This window comes from Coenobita brevimanus, chromosome 98 (assembly GCF_032717465.1).
Source record: "Coenobita brevimanus isolate Jiangsu-jjx chromosome 98, ASM3271746v2, whole genome shotgun sequence".
Classification (NCBI taxonomy): domain Eukaryota; kingdom Metazoa; phylum Arthropoda; class Malacostraca; order Decapoda; family Coenobitidae; genus Coenobita; species Coenobita brevimanus.
Genome location: NC_137051.1, coordinates 39916326 through 39936915, shown reverse-complemented (window position 1 = coordinate 39936915; position 20590 = coordinate 39916326). Strand labels below are relative to the sequence as shown.

The following is a 20590-nucleotide window of genomic DNA, read 5'->3' as shown; positions in this document are numbered from 1 at the left end:
CTTACCACTACTGGAACACAACAGAGTTGTTCCTGTTGTTCAATCAGCATACAGAAAATACCATTCGACTGAAACTGCACTAACAAGGATTCAGAGCGACTTGGTGGCAAACACTTGTAGTGGGATGTCCTCTCTCCTAGTTCTTTTGGATCTGTCTGCAGCTTTTGATACAGTAGATCATAAACTATTGTTGGATGATCTGTATTTTTATGGCGTTCGTGATAGTGCCCTTTTGCTCCTTAAGTCGTATCTGTCGGACAGATCTGAGAGTGGTTGTTGATTACGCTAGCTCTGATTCTGCTCCTCTTCTATTTGGAGTCCCTCAAGGATCAGTTTTGGGTCCAATCCTATTTACTATCTACACAAGTAGTTTATCGTCTCTACTTGATGCTCATGATGTGTCCTATCATTTTTATGCTGATGACACCCAGCTCTATGTTAAGATGTCAGATATCAACGATACTAAGATAAAGTTTGAATCTCTAATGTCTGATATTAAGATTTGGATGGCTAAGAGGAAACTTAAGCTGAATGATGGTAAAACTCATATGCAGATGACTCAACACTCAACACTACATAGTTCATTCACACTCAGACATCCATTTACAAAGTCTAATATCTCTACCTCTCAACTCAATACAGCCATCTCCATAAATCAAGATCTATCTACAATCAGTGAATGGGGACAAAACAACCTTGTCTCTTTTAATGCTAGTAAAACTAAATATATACAGTTTACTAATAGACAAATATTGCCAGATTCGTACATTACCTTCAGTGCTACTAATATTCCCATCTCCAAAAGTATTGAAATTCTTGGTGTCTCACTTAACAGTGCCCTCAGCTGGACCTCTCATGTCAGATCACTTACTAAAACCGCCTCAAAGAAACTTGGATTATTGTACAGAGTCCGTAACTTCTTCGCCGATGAGCAGTTAGCTATAATTTATAAGAGTCATGTGCGCTCTCAGCTTGAATATTGCTCACCCTTGTGGAATGGTTGTGGAGAGGTTGCATTAAGACAACTAGACAAAATTCAGAATAAAGCTGTTAGAATCATTAACAACCCTGCCATTACATATAAACTACCTCCCCTGCAAGTAAGAAGGAATGTTGCCTCCCTTGCATTATTTTACAGATATTTTTTTGGCAAATGCTCAGACGAAGTTGCGTCCATGGTGCCACCTCTCCATGCCTTCCCTCGTGCTACACGGGCATCTGGTAGCGCTCATGACTGGAATGTCACTCAACCATATTGCAGAACTTCTGCCTATCAGAATTCTTTCATTCCCCGAACTGCATCTCTCTGGAACTCGCTTCCCCAGAGTTGTTTTCCTCCAAATTTCAACCTACAACTGTTCAAGTCTAACTGTTACAGATATTTTATGAACAGAGGACACCAGTAATCTGGTGTATGGATTATTTTTTTTCTACATTTGTTTTTCCTTCCTCCATTCTGTTATTTAAAAAAAAAAAAAAAAAAAAAAACCTGAGATCATCATCATCAGAGGAAACAGAAGGGGTGATGACACTGACAATGCCCTGGCTTTGAACATTGGTGTGTCACAGCTGCATCCAGTCAGTTCTGTTCGAAATTTGGGTGTTTATTTTAATTCTAAGTTAAATTACAAAGAACACATTAATCAGGTTGTAAGAGGGTGTAACTTGCATATCAGAAATCTGTATTCTGTGAGAAGATTCCTGAATAGACAGTGCCTCCTAACATTGGTCCATGCAGTGGTCTTGTCTCGTGTTGATTATTGTAATTCACTGTGGGTTGGTCTTCCAAATAATATACTAACAAAAGTTCAGTCTGTGTTGAACAGGGCGGCACGGCTTATCTTTGGTCTCCCCCCGAGAACCTCAACTACCCCGTTTCTGATTGAGTTGCATTGGTTACCAGTAAAGGCTATAATTGAATTTAAACTGTGTCTTATTACATTCAAGGTTCTTAAGTTTGGTGAACCGAAGTATCTTGCTGAATTGTTAAAACTCCCATCGACACGCCCGGGTGTGATGTTACGCAGTGAAGATGATTCCTTGCGTCTTGATGAGCCAGGAGCCATTCACCAGTCATCTTTCTCTGATCGTTCTTTTGCATATAGAGCCCCTAGATTATATAACAGATTGCCATTGTCCATAAGACAACTCTCTACTGTTGAATCCTTTAAGAGACTGCTGAAAGCCTTTCTTTTTTCAAAATGCTACGACCTGGAGAGAGGTACTATGACAGATGATTATAGGGTTTAATTTTTGCCACTTTCATGTATATATGATGTAGCTTGTATTATATACAAGAAATGTCACAATTCTTGTAACCATAAAAATAACGAGCGCTAGTGAATTCCCAAAAGGAAGAACTGGCGCTTTTGAGAAACAAGAGGCCAGATTATTATTATTATTATTATTAAACTGGAATACTCTAGACATAATAAGCCAAGAAAGCTGTTGGGACCAAACGTTCCTGGATCTCGTGTAGGAGTTTTTCCTAACGCAACATGTAAGGGAAAGCACCAGAAAAAAAAAGGACTCGATGTACCCTCAGTACTGGATCTTATATTTACTAGGCATGAAAAGGATACTGACAATTTAATGTATCGCCCTCCATTCGGCTAAAGCGACCATGCAGTACTAAATTGCAACTTCAGGATAGCATATGACATAGTGAACAGCAATTAAAGTTACAAAAAGAGCCTAATTTATAAAAAGGGAAACTATCAAGACCTAAAGAAGTCTGTCTATCTATCTATCTACTGCCAGATGCCTTAATCCCTTATACGGGGTGGCCACAAACAAGTCGCCTCCACATCATTCAGTCCCCCGCCATTTCACTGCCCTGCTTCCAATTCACACCCCCCTCTCTCATATACCTCTCCACTCCATCCCTCCATCTCATCCTTGGCCTTCCCCTCCGTCTCCCCCCCCCCCCTCCACCTCACTCACATACACTCTCCTCGGCAGTCTCACTCTCCATCCTCTCCACATGGCCAAACCACCTCAGTGTATTTCTCCTAATGCTTCCTATCACATCCACATACACACCACAACACTCCTTCACATGCTTATTTGTCAGTCTGTCTCTCCATGTGACTCCACAAGCTCCTCTCAAATAACTCATTTCCAGTGCTCTCACTCTTGACTTGTGTCCCTCCAACAACGTCCAAGCTTCACTTCCATACATCAAAGTTGGTATCACAACACTGTCGTGTAATAACTTTTTCACATCCATGCTCACTTCCCTGTTTCTTATCACTGCCTTCAAGGAACCAGCAACCTTTCTTCCTTGATGTACCCTTTCAAGCACTCCACCCTCCAAACTTCCATCCTTACTCATCACACTACCCAAGTACTTAAACGTACTCACATTTTCTATTTCCTCATCATCCAACCTCACTGTACATTCACTGACTTCACCTCTCTCGAAGACCATAACTTTTCTCTTCCCTACATTCACCTTTAAATTCCGTTTCTTACACACTCTCCCAAACTCATCCACCAAGCCTTTCAGCCCCCCTTCGTCTTCACTTAACAAACAACAGTACAGGCAGCATCCAAACACTGCCCTCTTTCACCAAGGCCACTCCAACATCCACTGTCCTACCTTGAATCTCTTTTATAACCCCATCCATATACAGATTGAAAGAAGTACTTCTTAGAAATAGATTGGGAAAAGGAGCTTAGAGGACAAGATTTAAATGCTATATATAAAAAATTCTGTGAACTTTATGAAATAGGAGTCCAGAAGTACATCCCACAGCACAAAGAAACAGAAAAGAAAATAAAGGAATGGTTTAATACAGAATGTAAAAAATCAAAAGAAAAAAGAGATTTGTTGTGGAACAGATACAGAAGACACATTAGTGAAAGGGCATATAACAACTATAAACAGGCAAGAAACGATTATACAAGAATATGGAGGGAAGCCCAAAAACAACTTGAGGAGGACATCATAAATAAAAGTAGTGATCAACCGAAGCTATTTTACAGCTACATCAGAAGCAAAACCAAAGTAAAAGATATAATACAATCCATTACAGATGAGGGGATCATCTATACACAAGAGAAGGATATTTCTGAAGCACTAAATATGAATTTCCCATCAGTTTTTACAGAAGAAAATAATTTTGAGAGGGATGATATGGAACATACATGCCCACACATATTACCAGATATACAAACATCAGAAAATAAATACAGGGGGAGTTAAGTCTATCTATCTATCTATCTATTGCCAGATACCTCAATCCCGTTTGGGGTGGCTACAAACAAATCGCCTCCAAGTCGCCCTGTCCCCCGCCATTTCACTGCCCTGCTCCCAACTCACACCCCCCTCTCTCATATACCTCTCCACCCCATCCCTCCATCTCATCCTCGGCCTCCCCTTCCCTCTTCTCCCCTCCACCTCACTCACATACACTCTCTTCGTCAGTCTTTCACCCTCCATCCTCTCCACATGGCCAAACCACCTCAGTGTGTTCCTCATAACGCTTCCTATCACACCCACATCTACACCACAACGCTCCTTTATATCCTCATTCGTCAGCCTGTCTCTCCATGTGACTCCACAGGCTCCTCTTAAATAACTCATTTCCACTGCTCTCACTCTTGATTTGTGTCCTTCCAACAAGGTCCAAGCTTCATTTCCATACATTAGAGTTGGTATCACAATACTGTCATGTAGTAACTTTTTCACTTTCATGTTCACTTCCCTGTTTCTTATCACTGCTTTCAAAGAACCAGCAACATTTCTTCCCTGCTGTACCCTTTCAAGCACTTCACCCTCCAAACCTCCATCCTTACTCATCACACTACCCAAGTACTTAAACGTACTCACATTTTCCAATTCCTCACCATCCAACCTCGCTGTACATTCACTGACTTCACCTCTCTCAAAGACCATCACTTTACTCTTCCCTACATTCACCTTTAGATTCCGTTTCTTACACACTTTCCCAAACTCATCCACCAAGCCTTGCAGCTACCCTTCGTCTTCACTCAACAACATAGTATCATCTGCAAACAACAGTACAGGGAGTTTCCAAACACTATCCTCTCTCACCAGGGCCACTCCAACATCCACTACCCTACCTTGTACCTCTTTTATTACCCCATCCATGTACAGATTGAACAACCATGGAGACATGACACATCCCTGTTTCAAACCAACTTTCAAAGAGAAAAATTCACTTAGTTCACCATCCACACGCACTGCAGCCTTCGCACCATCGTACATACACTTCACAGCATTCAACAACTTCCCATCTACTCCATATATTCTTAACACTTTCCACAATCCTTGTCTATCCACCCTGTCATATGCTTCCTCCAAATCCATGAAAGCCGCATACAACTTCTTTCCCTTCTCTAGAAACTTTTCCACTAAAGATCTAAGAATGAATATCTGATCTACACAACCTCTTCCCTTTCTAAAGCCTCCCTGTTCTTCTCCAATTAATTTCTCTGTTCTTTCTCTAACTCTGTCAATAAGTATCCTACCATACACTTTTCCTATTATACTAAGAAGACAAATGTCCCTATGATTACCACACACTTCTTTTTCCCCTTTTCCTTTGTACAAGGGAATAATTATACCTGACTTCCAATCCTCCGGGACTCTACCTTCGTCCCAGGCCAATCTGCACATCTTCCACATCCATTCTACTACTATCTATCCCCCATGCTTCAGCATTTCACCACACACTCCATCAATTCCTGGGGCTTTCCCCGATTTAACTTTCTTCATTGCTTCCACAACTTCTATCCTACTGATTTCTTCCTGTCTTCTCACCTCCCTCCTTCTCCCAGCCATTCCCCAGCCATTTATACTCGCATTACTTCCATCCTCTATGTTCAACAATTCCTTAAAGTGTTCTCTCCATCTGCTCACTTTTTCTCCCTTCCCCACTAGTAATCTACCATTTTTATCTTTCACTCCCCTGCTAACTTCACTTCCACCCTGTCTTATTCTTTTCACCTCTTTCCAGAACATTTTCTTACAGTCCCTCCACTTTACACTCAAATTCCTTCCAAATTCCTCATCCACTCTCTTCTTACTCTCTCTTACTGATGAAATTTCATGTTGGGTGCTACATGAATGTGCAAAGGAGTTAAGTAAACCATTATCTTTAATTTTCAGGAATCCTTGGGACATGGAAAACTACCTGATAATTGGAAGAAAGCAAACACTGTTTCCATATTCAAGAAAGGGAATAGACAAAATCCACTCAACTACAGACCAGTATCACTAACCAGTGTTGTAAGCAAGGTATTAGAAAAGCTGATAAGAAAAGCTTGGGTAAATCATCTAGAAGAACACAATGTGATAACAGAAAGACAGTTTGATTTCAGAAAGGGAAAATCATGTGTTACTAATCTGTTGAGCTACTATGACAGAGTAACAGACACATTACAGGAAAGAGAAGGATGGGTGGACAGTATCTATTTAGATTTCAAGAAAGCATTTGACAGAGTACCGCATCAAAGACTTTTATGGAAACTGTACCATCGAGGAGAAATCCGAGGCAAACTGTACTGTTGGACGCAAGACTTTCTCAAAAAAAGAGAAATGAGAACAGTACTAAGGGGAAATTACTCATCATGGAGGGAAGTGACTAGCAGAGTTCCACAGGGCTCAGTGCTGGCACCAATCATGTTTTTGGTGTATATAAATGATACAGACAGCAACACTGGAAATGAAAGCTATCTAAATATGTTTGCTGATGATGTAAAAATACAAAGGAAAATTACTAATGCAGACTCTTGTAATGAGCTACAAGGAGAATTAAATAAACTTCATGAATGGAGCAATACATGGCAAATGGAATCCAATGTGGACAAGTGTCATGTATTCAAGTTTGGTAAAAGTGAAAAAAGACCTGACTGGGATTATAAGTTAGGAAGTAAAACCCTACACACATCAGAAAAAGAGAAGGACCTAGGTGTGATTATCAATAACAGACTATCTCCAGCTAACCACATCAGTGAGAAGGTACGGAACATGTATACACTACCTGCAAATATGAGAATAGCATCCACATACATAAATGATGACATGCTAAGAAAGATAATAACATCATTCATCAGACCAACCCTGGAGTATGCATCAGTAGTCTGGAGTCCTCATCTCAAAAAATAGATAAGACTGAAAAAGTTCAAAGGGCCGCTACAAAATGGGTATCAAGCATAAGGGATCTAGGCTACGAAGAAAGACTAGAAAAACTGAATCTACCTACATTACAGGAGAGAAGGAAAAGAGGAGACATGATTATGCTATATAAATGCACATCAGGGAAGGAGAAAATAGACATAAATGATTACATAACCTATGGGAATGCGTCAGCAAGAGGACACTGCAAAAAAATGCATAAAAAGAGAGGCGATAAAGATGTATGAAAATTTAGTTTCCCAAATAAGGCAACTGATCAGTGGAATGCACTACAGAATGAAATAGTGTGTGCCAAAACAATTCGTAAATTTAAGGATATGTACGATAAATATGGTTTAAGACACGGGAGAGTACGAGCTTGACTCATTCCTGTAAAGATACAATTAGATAAGAACAATTAGGTAAGAACACACACACACACACACACACACACACACACACACACACACAAAATGTATAAATAGCACAACACACATACAAAAGACACTACACTACACTACACTACACACACACACACACACACACACACACACACACACACACCGCTCGCTGGCGCAGTGGTAACGTTCTCGCTTGCTATCTGGTAGACGTGAGTTCGCGCCTCGCTCAGGTTGTGAAAAGTTTCACTGACGAAGTGGGTGGTCACTGTCCCCCTTGAGCAAGGGGATGGGTGTGTGCGTCTGTGAAGGTCACAGCCTTGCCCTTAGATCGGACTATATGAGCTCTCAGCTCTCTTCCGGGAGGGTAAAAAGCTGACGATCACGACCATCAAGTGATCCTGACCAACCCGGTGAAACACACACACATACACACACACACACACACACACACACACACACACAGAGCACAATCAAAACAAACACAATGATGCCAAATACATCCACCTAGACTGACATCAGCTGAAATTACACCAGTCACAGTCAGACCACACATCAGTCATGAGGTGTCACAGTTTTAATGCACTTTGCCACACTAATATTTTTTCATCCATCCATCATCCAATCCTACTTTGCCCCATGAGAAGCGTAGGAGCCTGGGCCTAGGCAGGTTGGTCCTGACATTAAAGGTGAGAGTAACCAACCTCATTCATCCCCGAGTAGCATTACGTGAGCAATAAACCCCAACCACCCCCTGGATATAAACCTTCACCGGCTCAATCTGACTGGAACAACATAATTACCCACTAAACCACCAGGCGCCAAAATTTGGTTATATGGTTACCACCCAGCATAGTAAATGGTTTCCTGGTGTCACCCAGCATAGTAAATGGTTTCCTGGTGTACAGGAAACCATTTGGCTTGTCACTCAGTGTAGAGTCACCCACAGGCAGAAGGAAGAGGAAAGAATGAATGAAAGAAAGACAAAAGAGGGAGTGTAAAGTCACCTGTAGGCAGAAGGACAAAGAAAGAATGAAGAAAGAAAGACAGAAGTGGATGGAAGGAAAGAAGGATGGAGGAAAGGGCAGACACTCGACAGCAGCAGTACATCAAGTGAGTGGATGGTATGTTTTCATCCACCCATCCATCATCCAGTCCTACATTGCACCATGAGGAGCGTAGGAGCCCAGGGCTAGGCAGTTGGTCCCGACATTTAAGATGAGAGTGACCAACCTCACTCATCCCTGAGTGGCATTACATGAGCAATCAACCTCAACCACCCCTTGGATATAAACCTTCACAGGCTCAATCCGACTGGAGCGCAATAATTACCCATTAAACCACCAGGCGCCAAAATTTGGTTATATGGTTACCACCCAGCGTAGTAATTGGTTTCCTGGTGTACAGGAAACCATTTGGCTTGTCACTCAGTGTAGAGTCACCCACAGGTAGAGGAAAGAATGAAGGAAAGAAAGGCAGAAGAGGGAGTGTAAAGTTACCGCAGGCAGAAGGACATGGAAAGACTGAAGGAAAGGAAGACAGAAGAGGATGGAAGGAAAGAAGGATGGAGGAGAGGAAAGGGCAGACACCCAACAGCAGCAATACATCGAGTGAGTTGATGGTGAGTGCCCCCACCTACCACAAATAGTATGTTTTACATGGTTAAAAATAAATTTCCTTTACACATATCATTCCACCATAGGCCCATCTTATCTGCTGCCTGCACAAAACAATTGTTCAGTTACAGACACTAAGAATATTGTTATTTATTAACAGCAACAGTGAGATGCATTTATGGAAATGAGCAGAAATGAATGCAGCTGACAAGCTACATACGGTATGTAAGACAATGGAAACAAGTTGGCTCCACCTACATGCATGTTTACATAAACATTTTGCTACTTTTCACAGAAGGAGCTAGACACTAATACCATTTGGTTATTTATTAAAAGTGAAAGTGAAATGTGTACTGTGGATGGAAATGAGGGGAGCCAAAAGCAGCTAACTACAGCAGTACTGTATATGTAACACAATGAAGACAGGCTGGCACCACCTGCATGCATATTTATGTATACATTTTATCATTTTTTTTTACAGAAGGCATTACAGGCTAATATTTTGTTATTTATCAAATGTGAGAGTATGATGCATAGATGGAAAGAAGGAGAGCTGAAAGCAGGTGACTACTGGGTTGATGGAAACAGGCTGTCAGTAACACCTGGCAGAAGGAGCAAAACATTTTTTTTTGGCCTGCCTTGCAAGTAATTATAATTCCCAACTAAAAAAAAAAAAAAGTCTATAATCAAAACTGTTGGAAAAAAAAAATTCCACTGATGACAAGGGAGCATCATACTATACTGTACGCTACATACTGTAAAGCAGGCTACACTACATAATGTATATAAATAATCAGAATGTCTGTTAACCTTTCAGATGTGAACTACCATTCATTGCACAGTATTTCACCTAACAACAGATGGTTTACTAAGCTTCAAAAACCATCCATACCAAAAGTCTAAAAACTGTCCCAAATAATGAGGGGCCATGAATAAAGAACCTCTGACCTTTTTTTTCTAGCTTACAATGGTTACCTTTAACTCAGACAAATTCATGAATCTAAGGGATCAAAGCGATATACAATATTCAACTGATGCATAATTGTTCAGAAACTCATCACAGACATAGGGTCACAGCAATATAAATGACATGACACATTTGGATAATGTTTTCATATATATTATGAAACATACATTACCTGTGGTGGATGAAGTGTGAACCAGGAAAGCCAGGAGGTGGTCCAGGAAAAGGAGTAAATCTGGATGAGTCTGAGTGATGAGGGAGGGGAGTGCTTGCACAACTGCCACCATGGAGGCAGCATGAGCAGCCAGCTGGGAAGTGTGGTTGCGTGTTACAGCTCTGCTACCCAGCAGCTTGTCAGCCAAATCCCAAACAGGACAAGCATCAGGAGTACTAGAAAGTGCTGAGGCAACCTTGTTACTACCATGGATGCTAGCCAGCACATGATGTCTTGGTAAGCTAGCTAAGGTGCGCAAGGCAGCAAATGAGTTGGTGTCTTCAGCAGGTGGTTTCACTCCAAGACCTGGTGGGTACAACAAATTGAGCCAGGCATCCATGTAATCTTCTGTCTCTTCTTCAATGGTCATACTTCCAGTCTTTGTAGAGGTATGGTGATACACTTGTACAATGAAGGCCAGAAGTGGACACTGACGGCGAAGGTATCCCAATACGGCGACTGGCACTTTAGTGCATGGAAAAGTCTGTCTGTGCTCTGAAGAAGGCTTGTTTTCACCTTCAGTCTCATCCTCTGCCATATCTTCAGTCTTTGTGGATTTGTCCTGACTCTCAAATGATTCAATGAATTCCAGTGATACGCCCTGAACTTCGCACCGGTCAAGAACCTTTATATCTACATTCTTACTTTTTGACAATTCAGATTTTAGCTTCCTTAAGGTACTGGTTACATCATCTGGCATGTTGTGCTCAAGAGACTGTATTCCTCCTACAAAGCCACCTGAATGAACAGCCAAGTAATCTAGAACTGTTCTGGTGGATGAAATATGGCACTTAGCACTTTGGGTAGTGGAAATTATTTTTTCTTTCATGTTTGTACTCTTTCCAAATTTTTTACTCTCTTGAACCAAAAGGAATAATCTTATATGCTCTAGTACTGCCTCCTCCATCTGTTCTTCTATTCTGTCTGCATACAAGACTTGAATACTAGGGGAAACTGGGCTACCTTTGGTCAAACAAAAGTTCACTTTAGCAGGGGCTGATTCAAAGAGATTATGGACAATCCCAAATTCTTCCCTTTTGAGAAACACGGACTTACTGCTGAGGAGGTCACTTTCACAAAGGCTAATCTTGTGTTTGGAGTCTGTCTGGATTAGAATACTTGAGAGTGGGTTCTGAAGAGGCAGCAATGTGTAAAGAATATCATATAATGAGAGGAATCCAAGCTGTCCCACCAAATACCCCATACGCCTCATGGCAAAGATGCGCTCTAACTGATGCTGAGAAAAGATTCCTCTGGCCTCATCTGTCCTTTTAGTACTGGGGTACAGTATATGATTAAGTATCCCTGCATGAATGTACATTAAATTGGCTAAGTTGATGAAAAACACTACTGCTTCATTTCCAGGTGCCATTTTCTTGAAATCAACAGCAGCAAGCTCAGAAGTGTCCCTAAGTGCTGTTCTGATATCCTCAGAGGACAGGGCATTCACAGCTGTAGTATCATTAAGTATCACAACCTTGAGGTCCTTTACAGATGTCAACTTAGTTGGCTGGATGGTGTCACGCAGGCCACTCAAGAGGGTAGTTAACACATCACGCACCACTACCTCTCCATATGCACCTTCATGGCAGGTCATTGTACCAGCATTCAGTATCACTTTCTCCTGCATCACCTGAAACCCAAGAGAGTTTATCTTCACTTCCCTGTTTGCCATAGATATCTTATTCATTTCATCCCTTGCAACCTTAAACTTGGGACAGCAGTACTGAAGAATCATTGATGTCAGATTTAGTCGCATTCTAGCAGCAATGGGCTCAAGTTTGGAGGGATCAACACTTTCCTCAAACATGAGTGTACCAAGGATATCAACCGGACGCTGGGCTAGTAGGGTGAAGTAACTGTTCCTTTTACTCAAGAACTGTACATCCGCATGCTGGATCACCATTGAAGCTAGCAGCTGAAGGTACTGGTAGAACGACCATACATAGGCTCCAAGCTTAGTCTTACTATCACCTTTGGCGTTCCTGGGGTAAAGATGTTGGGTTTCTTCACTCAGAGTTTGGAGTAGTGATTTATAGCTGACATGAATGTGAGTTTCTTGCAGGTTTGGCAAAGAAACCCTTTTCTCTTCTCGAACATCGCTCTGTGACAAACCTTCCTGAACTGCAAAAATACTTTTATATACCCTAGACCAACTTGAGATGTAATTCCTCATTTCAGTTTCTTTCAGTGGAAGTGTACACAAGAGAAGAGAGAATGGTGTTGCAGTCTGATCTGATAAATCAACATAGAGATTGCTGAGATTGCTGTTATCACTGTCTTCCAATACATCTGCACCACCTGCCCGACGTATGCTAATTATTGCATTGCACAATGTGGCAAACTGCTGTAAGAGAGGGATGTAGCCTGGGATGCAAATACACATTTCTGAAAGCTTTTCATGTTTGGAGTTTTGTACATTCTGCCTTTGAAGTGCCTGATCAATGAGGTAGGTGGCTGTGGTTTCCGTCACATTTGTTGTCAAGGCCAGATCAGCCAACACCAGAGCCTGAGGTGTCAAAAATGAGGCCATAACAGGACAGCCAGTATCCACAATTGCTTCTGGGATTCCCTTGGGAACTGGAGGTGGGGAGGAGGTGACAAGGTCATGTATTAGATTTGTGGCTCCCACTTGGGCTGTGCCCTCCCTGGCTAGAAGTCCTAGGTTATGCAGTGAATCCTGAGAACTGGAAGATATTCTGCTCTCTTTCAATTTTCCTATCTTCTGCTGTCTTCCTATCAACAACTTGGGCCTTAACTGACTCAAACGAACAGCCAACTGTGCTTCTCGCTTTTCCATAGTATCAGAGATTTTGTATGTATGAAATATCTGCTCAATTTTCTCAACATTACCATTAGCTAGTGACAATGTGATAAGGCTTGATGAAGGGGCGAGTAAATAGTTTATGACACTTTTTCGCTCCAATGAAGTTTCCTGTACTTGGTGTGGCTCTTGTTTCCATGAACCCCTTCTTTTTCCCCCTATTGCTCCTGATACTCCTGGTTTCACTGATGCAAGGTCAGTATCATCTCCCTCCTCAGACAATGCTTCATATATCAAACTATGAGGAACATAAGAGAGCAGTGAACCATCTAAGAACTCATCAAACACATCAGGTGTAGCAAACACATGAGTACTAGGAACCATGACCTGTAACCTCCAGAGACCTTCACTGACACAGCAAGACAGGTGACTGACACGTCGCTGTACAGCCTGCTTGGTGGCTGCCCCCTCACCTGCACTCCACTTCAAGCTCTCTGCTGAGAAGACAAGTAAAGAATCTCGTAACAGCAACATGATATCCCAAGCAACCAAAGTGTTTATCAAGTAGCCAGTGCGAGGCAACTCACTCACGCTTGATCCCGTACTCTTTCCACTTATATTACAACTGCTCTGCTGATTCCCAGTCCATCCTCCATCTTGAGACATATGCTGTTGACTATCCCACTGAGGATGTACAGGTGCTAATGGCATGTTGATTTTTTTTCCTTTCATTGCTGAGCTGTCAGAACCGTCCATATACATATTATAATCTCTTGTCGCTGTAGCATGCTTTACTTCATCATCTGTTGAGACGTTGCTTGCTGGGGATGCCTTGTTTGAGAAATTTTCTTCACATCCACTTTCATCAAGTACAACATATTCAGAGAAATTAAACTTCAATCCCTTACCTGTGGTTCCCATTTGTTGTACTACACCATGAGATGATGGGGTTTGGTTGACTTTCCTAGGTGTTGATGGTCTAAGTGGGACTACAGACACCTGAGTGCTCACTAGGCTATCACCATCTGTTGTCTGGGAAATGCATGACCGCTCCATGTCCCCTTCCTCTGCCTCAGATTCACTATGTTCTTCATCACTTGTGTCACTGTGTCGTACAAAGAGTAAGGAATAGATATTTTCCATTACTTCCAGTCTATAATCCAATGGCTGTAGTGTATCAAGAAGATTCTGAATCCCTTTGAGCTTCTCAGCAATGTTCTGCTTGTAGAACATCATGTACACTTGCCGATCTTGGAAAGAATTTGCCTCTACACTGCTGGAGATCCTATTCTGCTGTGACTTATTCCTTGCCTGCCAGCCATATGCAATATTATCTAGCTGCATCCCAGCTCCAATTACCTCAAAGACTTGGTACAATATATGGAAAGCACTGTAAGTGTTCTTACTATCATTGTAAAGAGAGCCACTAGAATCTCTGGCCATACAGTGCTCCTGAAGTATTTGGAACACCTCACTTGGGACTAGACTATGAAGAGAGAGAGATGAATGAATGACATAGAGGGGTGTGTGGTCCCTTGCTACCTGCAAGAGAGGTGCTGACATCACCCTACTTCCCCGAGCCAGACACCAACTTACAAGTCTTGTGTCTCGATTTAGTGTCTTACAGATTTCAATTAGTGATGGGTCAAGATAGCTGCTATGATTCCTCCACATTTCATCAATATTTGTTGATTCTGGCTCATCTGGGTGTCTTGTTAGTCTGTGCATACACAGCAAGGGCCAAAAGGGAAGCAACCAGTGAAATTCACTGTGTCGTTCTACTTCCATCATACTCCAACTTGGGTTGCTGAGTAGTGCCTCATAAATAATTTCTAATATATGCTTTTTTCTTTGAAAACAGTAATGGAATATTTCACGTGAATCTAAGAAACTGAATGGAAACAAGCCTTGACTCACCTCTAAGTTCTTAACAAAAGATTCAAGGAGATAAACTGCCTCCTTCTCACTAAAGGCTTGTAAACACCTCCTAGAACTGGCAAGAAGGGAATGATGAACCTTATCAATTATAAGCAGCTTTTTCTCATAACACAGCTTCAGTATTCTGGGAAATAATTCACACAAGTCATCAAGTTCAACACTACTGGAATGAGACAAAAGCTTGTAAAATACATTTTCATTCTTTTGTTTCTTTATATTTTTGACCAACATTCTCTCTTTAAAATTAGAGGCTTCAGCCGTGTCAAAAGTAAGTTGCTTAGCTTTACCAATGCTACTTCTCATGGGAGAGTAGCCCTTTTGTTGACGTCTGATTAAAGCTGAATACTCCTCTTCCTCTTTGTGTAATTTTTCTTCTAAATTTTCTACTCTTCTCAAACAGTGATCCAAGCATTCAACAAACAACTTTCCCAGTTTATGTATGCTTCGTACAGTTTGTGGTTCCTTGTGACTGGCAATGGTGCCTCTCCTTGTCTCCTGTTCACTCCCTTTATCATATGCCACCTGCTGCTGCTGCTGCTGTTGCTGCTGTACCTTAGCTGCTCCATACCTGCTTCTCTCCACAACCTGATGAAAAAGATATGCTGCTTCTTGTGGGTGTGACAGAAGCTTTTCCTTGAGAGATGCGATAGCTTCAGCAGACAGATTCAACTGGCATCTTTCATCCTGGCTGAGAAAACTTTCAAATTCCTGAAAAAAAAAAAAAAAAAGGAAAACAAAGAGTCAGATTATGCTCAGATGTTAATAAATTTATCAGTAACAAAAACTGAAAGTGCTGCAATCTTCTACACCATTGTCATAAAAGTATAAATCAATAAAAGACATACCAGAATTACCTACTTATGACAAAGAAAGATAAGTATTTGGAAGAGATGCAAAGGTCTGAAAGTGATTCCTTGATGGAATGAGGAAGTAAATGTTGTAAACGAAAGAGGAAATCATAATAAAGGCAGTTACTCTGAAAGGGACAGGCAAATGACAAGAACATATGGATTTAAATCATTATTATTAGGCTTTGTCCACTGTTGCAAAAAAGCCTCCTATTACGTTTTCCACTCTCACTTACTGTATACAGTACATTCAACCCTCGATTTGCCGGACAAAAAGGGGGGTAGACCAGTCCGGGAATGACAAAAGTCTGACCCCACATACCATTCCCTGGACTATTGCTATACTTTGTCCGAATTCTCCAATATTGTGCGGCAATTATTCTGATAATCTAGAGCATTCTGGAATGTAGGCTACCTATACCAACATAACTAACATACACAGTACATAAAATAATAACACTGATGCAATAACAATAATAATAACTGACACAATAGCTGAATTTTGCTAGCTACAACCCTAAGAATGGTTGTTTAGACAGATGTTGACGAGAATGTGGAGGGTATGATAGAAGAAGATCAGAAAGCTGAGGAAAAAGAGGAAAATGAGCAAGGAATGGAGCACCACAAGGTCAGCCAACCACTAATCAGCTGACTGAGATACAAACACACATTCTTGGACCAAATCGGCAATTTTAATTGGAAAATATTTTAATCTTTATTACTATATAGGTTTGCACACCTAATAATTTGAAATTCAGTCAAAAGTCTGTGCTTAATTTAATTATTCATAGAAAATCAGGATTCAGAGTGAAAATTTCTAAGTTTGCAGAAGTGTTTTGCCTTTTGCCTAACAACTCACCTTGACGGACTTTTGTTTTGGATAAATATCGATTACAATGCAGATACATTTCGTTTTGTACTCAAAATAAATATTTATGCAAAATTGAAGTCTGTCAAGGTGTGCTGATGATCTGAAGGGGAAACATCTGCTAACATTGGCCAACCACTCATCAGCTGACCGGGATATAAACACTGACGCTCTGAAGGGGAAATATCTGCTAACATTTGTGCATTTTAGCTCTGAAATCTCATTTTTTCATTAAGTTTAAGTAAAACTTTTTAAGTAGATTTCAGATATTTAGGTGTGTATCAGACATTGTGGCGAAAAAAATTAAAATATTTTCCTGTGAAAAGTGCCAATTCGGTATTTAGTCACTGAGTCGGGTGAGCTAAGTGGGTAGGAATGGATCCCACTGACTTTGTCCGTAAGAATTTTTTTTTTTATTACCTATGAATATTATTGGGTCCAAGCCTTCCTTAAACTTTACTGTGTTATGCAATAAACTGTTTATCGTGGCATTTGAGAAAGGTAAGAGGCAAATGGGATATTGCCATGAGTTAGGAGCTGGTGCCTTGGAGCAGGTTAGTGGCCAAGATGCGTTTCATGTATGAGAATAATTTCTTGTCTGTGTTACAAATGGCCCTTATTGAGTCAAAAACTTGCTAAAATTATACTGTGTTGTGCTGCAGACTGCTTATAGTTTTATATGAGAGATTAATGGCAGGACTTTTGTTGAGAATCCCGGACTTGTACGGGCATTTGTCTGGCATTTGATAATATTGTTCGGCACCAGGCCGTGTCCGGGATATCCGAAATCCGGGAAATAGGGGTCCGCCAAATCGAGAGTTGAGTGTACTGTATCAGCCAGTTCCACCCCAGTCTATCATGTTTATGGATCTCATCTGTCCATATTGTGCCCTGCCTATTTAGGTTTCCATTCTTTTCTCCTAGACACTGTTTTGCTGTGTCCTATTTTAAACATGCATACTAGACATACAAAATTTATTTTTTACTCACAAGGATATAGTGGACACACTCAAAAAATGGCCTAGCTTTGCTACATTAGCAACTTTAATCTAAAGATGCCTTTCTCATTTTACTCATGCTACTACTAAATGATTATATTTAAAGATTTATTTCAACTCTAGTTTAGCAAGAATTGATGAAAGGTATATCTAACCCATCCAGTTTGAAACATCTCTCCTGAAAGTGTAAAGTTAACTAGAGATATCAAGAACAAACTAAAAAATAAAATCAAAGAGTGATGGGGTTAAACAACTATCAAACAAAGCATGACTAGGGAAACTTCAAACTAGTCAATAATCAAGGCAAGTGAGCAAGAATTCAAGTGTGCATAAAAATAATAAGGCACCCATCATCCACCCACTCAGTACTGGGATGCTTCTAAACTGAGTGACAAGCCAAATGGTTTCCTGTATCCAGGAAACCATTTACTATGCTGGGTGGTAACCATATAAACTGGGTTTTGAGCCAGGTTAAGTATCTCCCAGATTCTATCTATCCAAAATAACTAAATCATGGTAGACGTTTTGGAGAGCCTCGGAGGGCCCAATACCCGCCCAGGGCCCCAACCAAATGGGCAGAATCGCATGGTCATGTGGAATGTGAGAGGTGTGAATAAGGAAAGCATGAAAGTAGAAGTAGTGCATGTGTTCAAGAGTGTGAGATATGCCATGATGGCACTGTGTGAAACATAGATTAATGGGTTCATGGTGGAGGAGTGGGAGGGTATGAAATGTGCAAGGTATGGAATTAATGGGCAAGGAAGATGCAAGGAAGGAGTTGCTTTGTTGATAAATGAAGTGTGGCAGAGTGGCATGAGAGATTACAAGCATCAGCTCGAGATGTATGTATATCAAGTTTAAGTCTGAGAAGGTGAAAGTGGCAGTCATTGTAGTGTATACACCACGTGATGACAGAAGTAAGAAAGAGAAAGACAGGTTTTGAGATGAGTTGGATGAATCAGTGGAAGAAATGCCCAGGAGCTATAAAGTGATTGTAATGGGCAATATGAATTAAAGAGTAGGCACTGGTCTTGTGAATGATATAATGGGTTGTAACTGAGTACCAGGAAAGAATGATAATGGCAAGTGACTGAAGGACATGTGTCTGGAATGGACGTTGTGGAGAGTTTTTGACTCGGGATATGAATGAAAAAGTAAGGAATGTGAAGATGGATGGAGCAGTTGGTGAGTGGGGTGTGCCTGCAGAAGTGGATGATAATGGCAGTGCTCTGATGGACATTAGTGTGGGGAGGGGGTTGGTGATAGCCAATACCTTCTTTGGACACAAAATGATCCACTGGTACAAGTGGACAGTGATGAGAGGGGTGGGTGGTGAACTGAACAAACGGAAGGCAATGACTGATTACGTGTGTGTGTGTGTGTGTGTGTGTGTGTGTGTGTGTGTGTGTGTGTGTGTGTGTGTGTGTGTGTGTGTGTGTGTACCTATTTGTATTTACCTATTTGTAGTATACAGGAATTGAGCAATGCTCGTGTTGTCCTGTCTCCATATCCACATTTATCAAGTGTACCTTTACACACATGAATGTTTTTCTCATGCACCACCTCTTTGTCTAAGTCGTTCCAAATATTTACGTATTTACCTAATATACCTAATTGTGATATACATGGAATGTACTATGCTCGTGGGTTTCCGTCGCTGTTTCTCAATAAGTCGAATTTAACTTTAAACCCGTTTAAGTTTTTAGACTGGACGATCTCTTTGTCCAGGCTATTCCATAAGTCTATACTTCTGTAAGGAAAGCTATATTTCCTGATATCCTTCAAGCAGCTTGACTTTTTCAATTTCATTCCATGTCCTCTTGTTGCTCTCTTATCCCATACAAACAGATCTTCTTTGTCAATTTTATCTACTCCCACCATGGTCCTGAACACCGCAATCATGTCTCCCCTCTTTCTCCTTTCCTCTAACGAAGGCAAATCCAGTTTTTCCAGCCTCTCTCTGTATGACAGGTCTGTCAGACTGGGGACCATCTTGGTTGCTGTTCTTTGTATTCTCTCAATCTTGTTTATATCTTTCTTTTTGTGTGGGGACCACACTACCGCTGCATATTCTAACCTGGGGCAAATCATGGCCACTATCAATTTTTTCATCATTTCCTCATCCATATAATGAAATGCTACTCTTATGTTAGTCAAGAGTTTATAAGTCTCTCCAACTATCTTGTTAATGTGCTTTTCTGGTGACAAACTATCTTGGACCAGCACCCCCAAATCTTTCTCTTCTCTCCTTTTTGTGATTAATTCATTACCCAAAAAATAATTCAGTGATGGTCTCCTGGTACTTTTACCCATTTCCAATATTTTACATTTCTTTACATTAAATTTCATTTCCCACGTCCGGCTCCAACTGTGTATCCTATCCAAATCCTCCTGCAGTATTTTACAATCCTCCTCAACCTCTATCTTCCTCAAGATCTTTACATCATCACCAAACAGACTTGCATAACTGTTCACTCCATCTACCATATCATTTACGTAAATCAGGAACATTACTGGCGCCAACACTGAGCCTTGAGGGACTCCACTTGTTACTTCCCTCCATCCAGACATCTTTTCCTTTATTACTGTCCTCATTTGTCTGTCTCTCAAAAAGTCTCTCATCCATTCCAGAAGTCTCCCCTTTAGTCCTCCTATATATTCTAGTTTCCACATTAGTCTCTTATGAGGTACCTTGTCAAAGGCCTTCTCTAAGTCTAAGTATACACAATCCACCCAACCATCTCTCTCCTGTACCACATCAATCGCTCTTGAGTAAAAGCTCAACAAGTTAGAAACACATGACCTTCCACTTCTGAATCCAAACTGACATTCAGCCAA

General features: G+C 41.0%; 1 protein-coding gene across 1 annotated transcript in view; it reads right to left on the bottom strand.

Annotated features, from left to right (window-relative positions):
* Window positions 1-20590, bottom strand: part of Sptz (zinc finger FYVE-type containing 26 spastizin) — a 109441-nt gene that overhangs the window by 55547 nt on the left and 33304 nt on the right. The window contains exon 3 of the mRNA XM_080283608.1: window positions 10298-15746. Coding sequence (XP_080139734.1) covers window positions 10298-15746 — 5449 coding nt within the window. The remainder of the gene's footprint in view (window positions 1-10297; window positions 15747-20590) is intronic.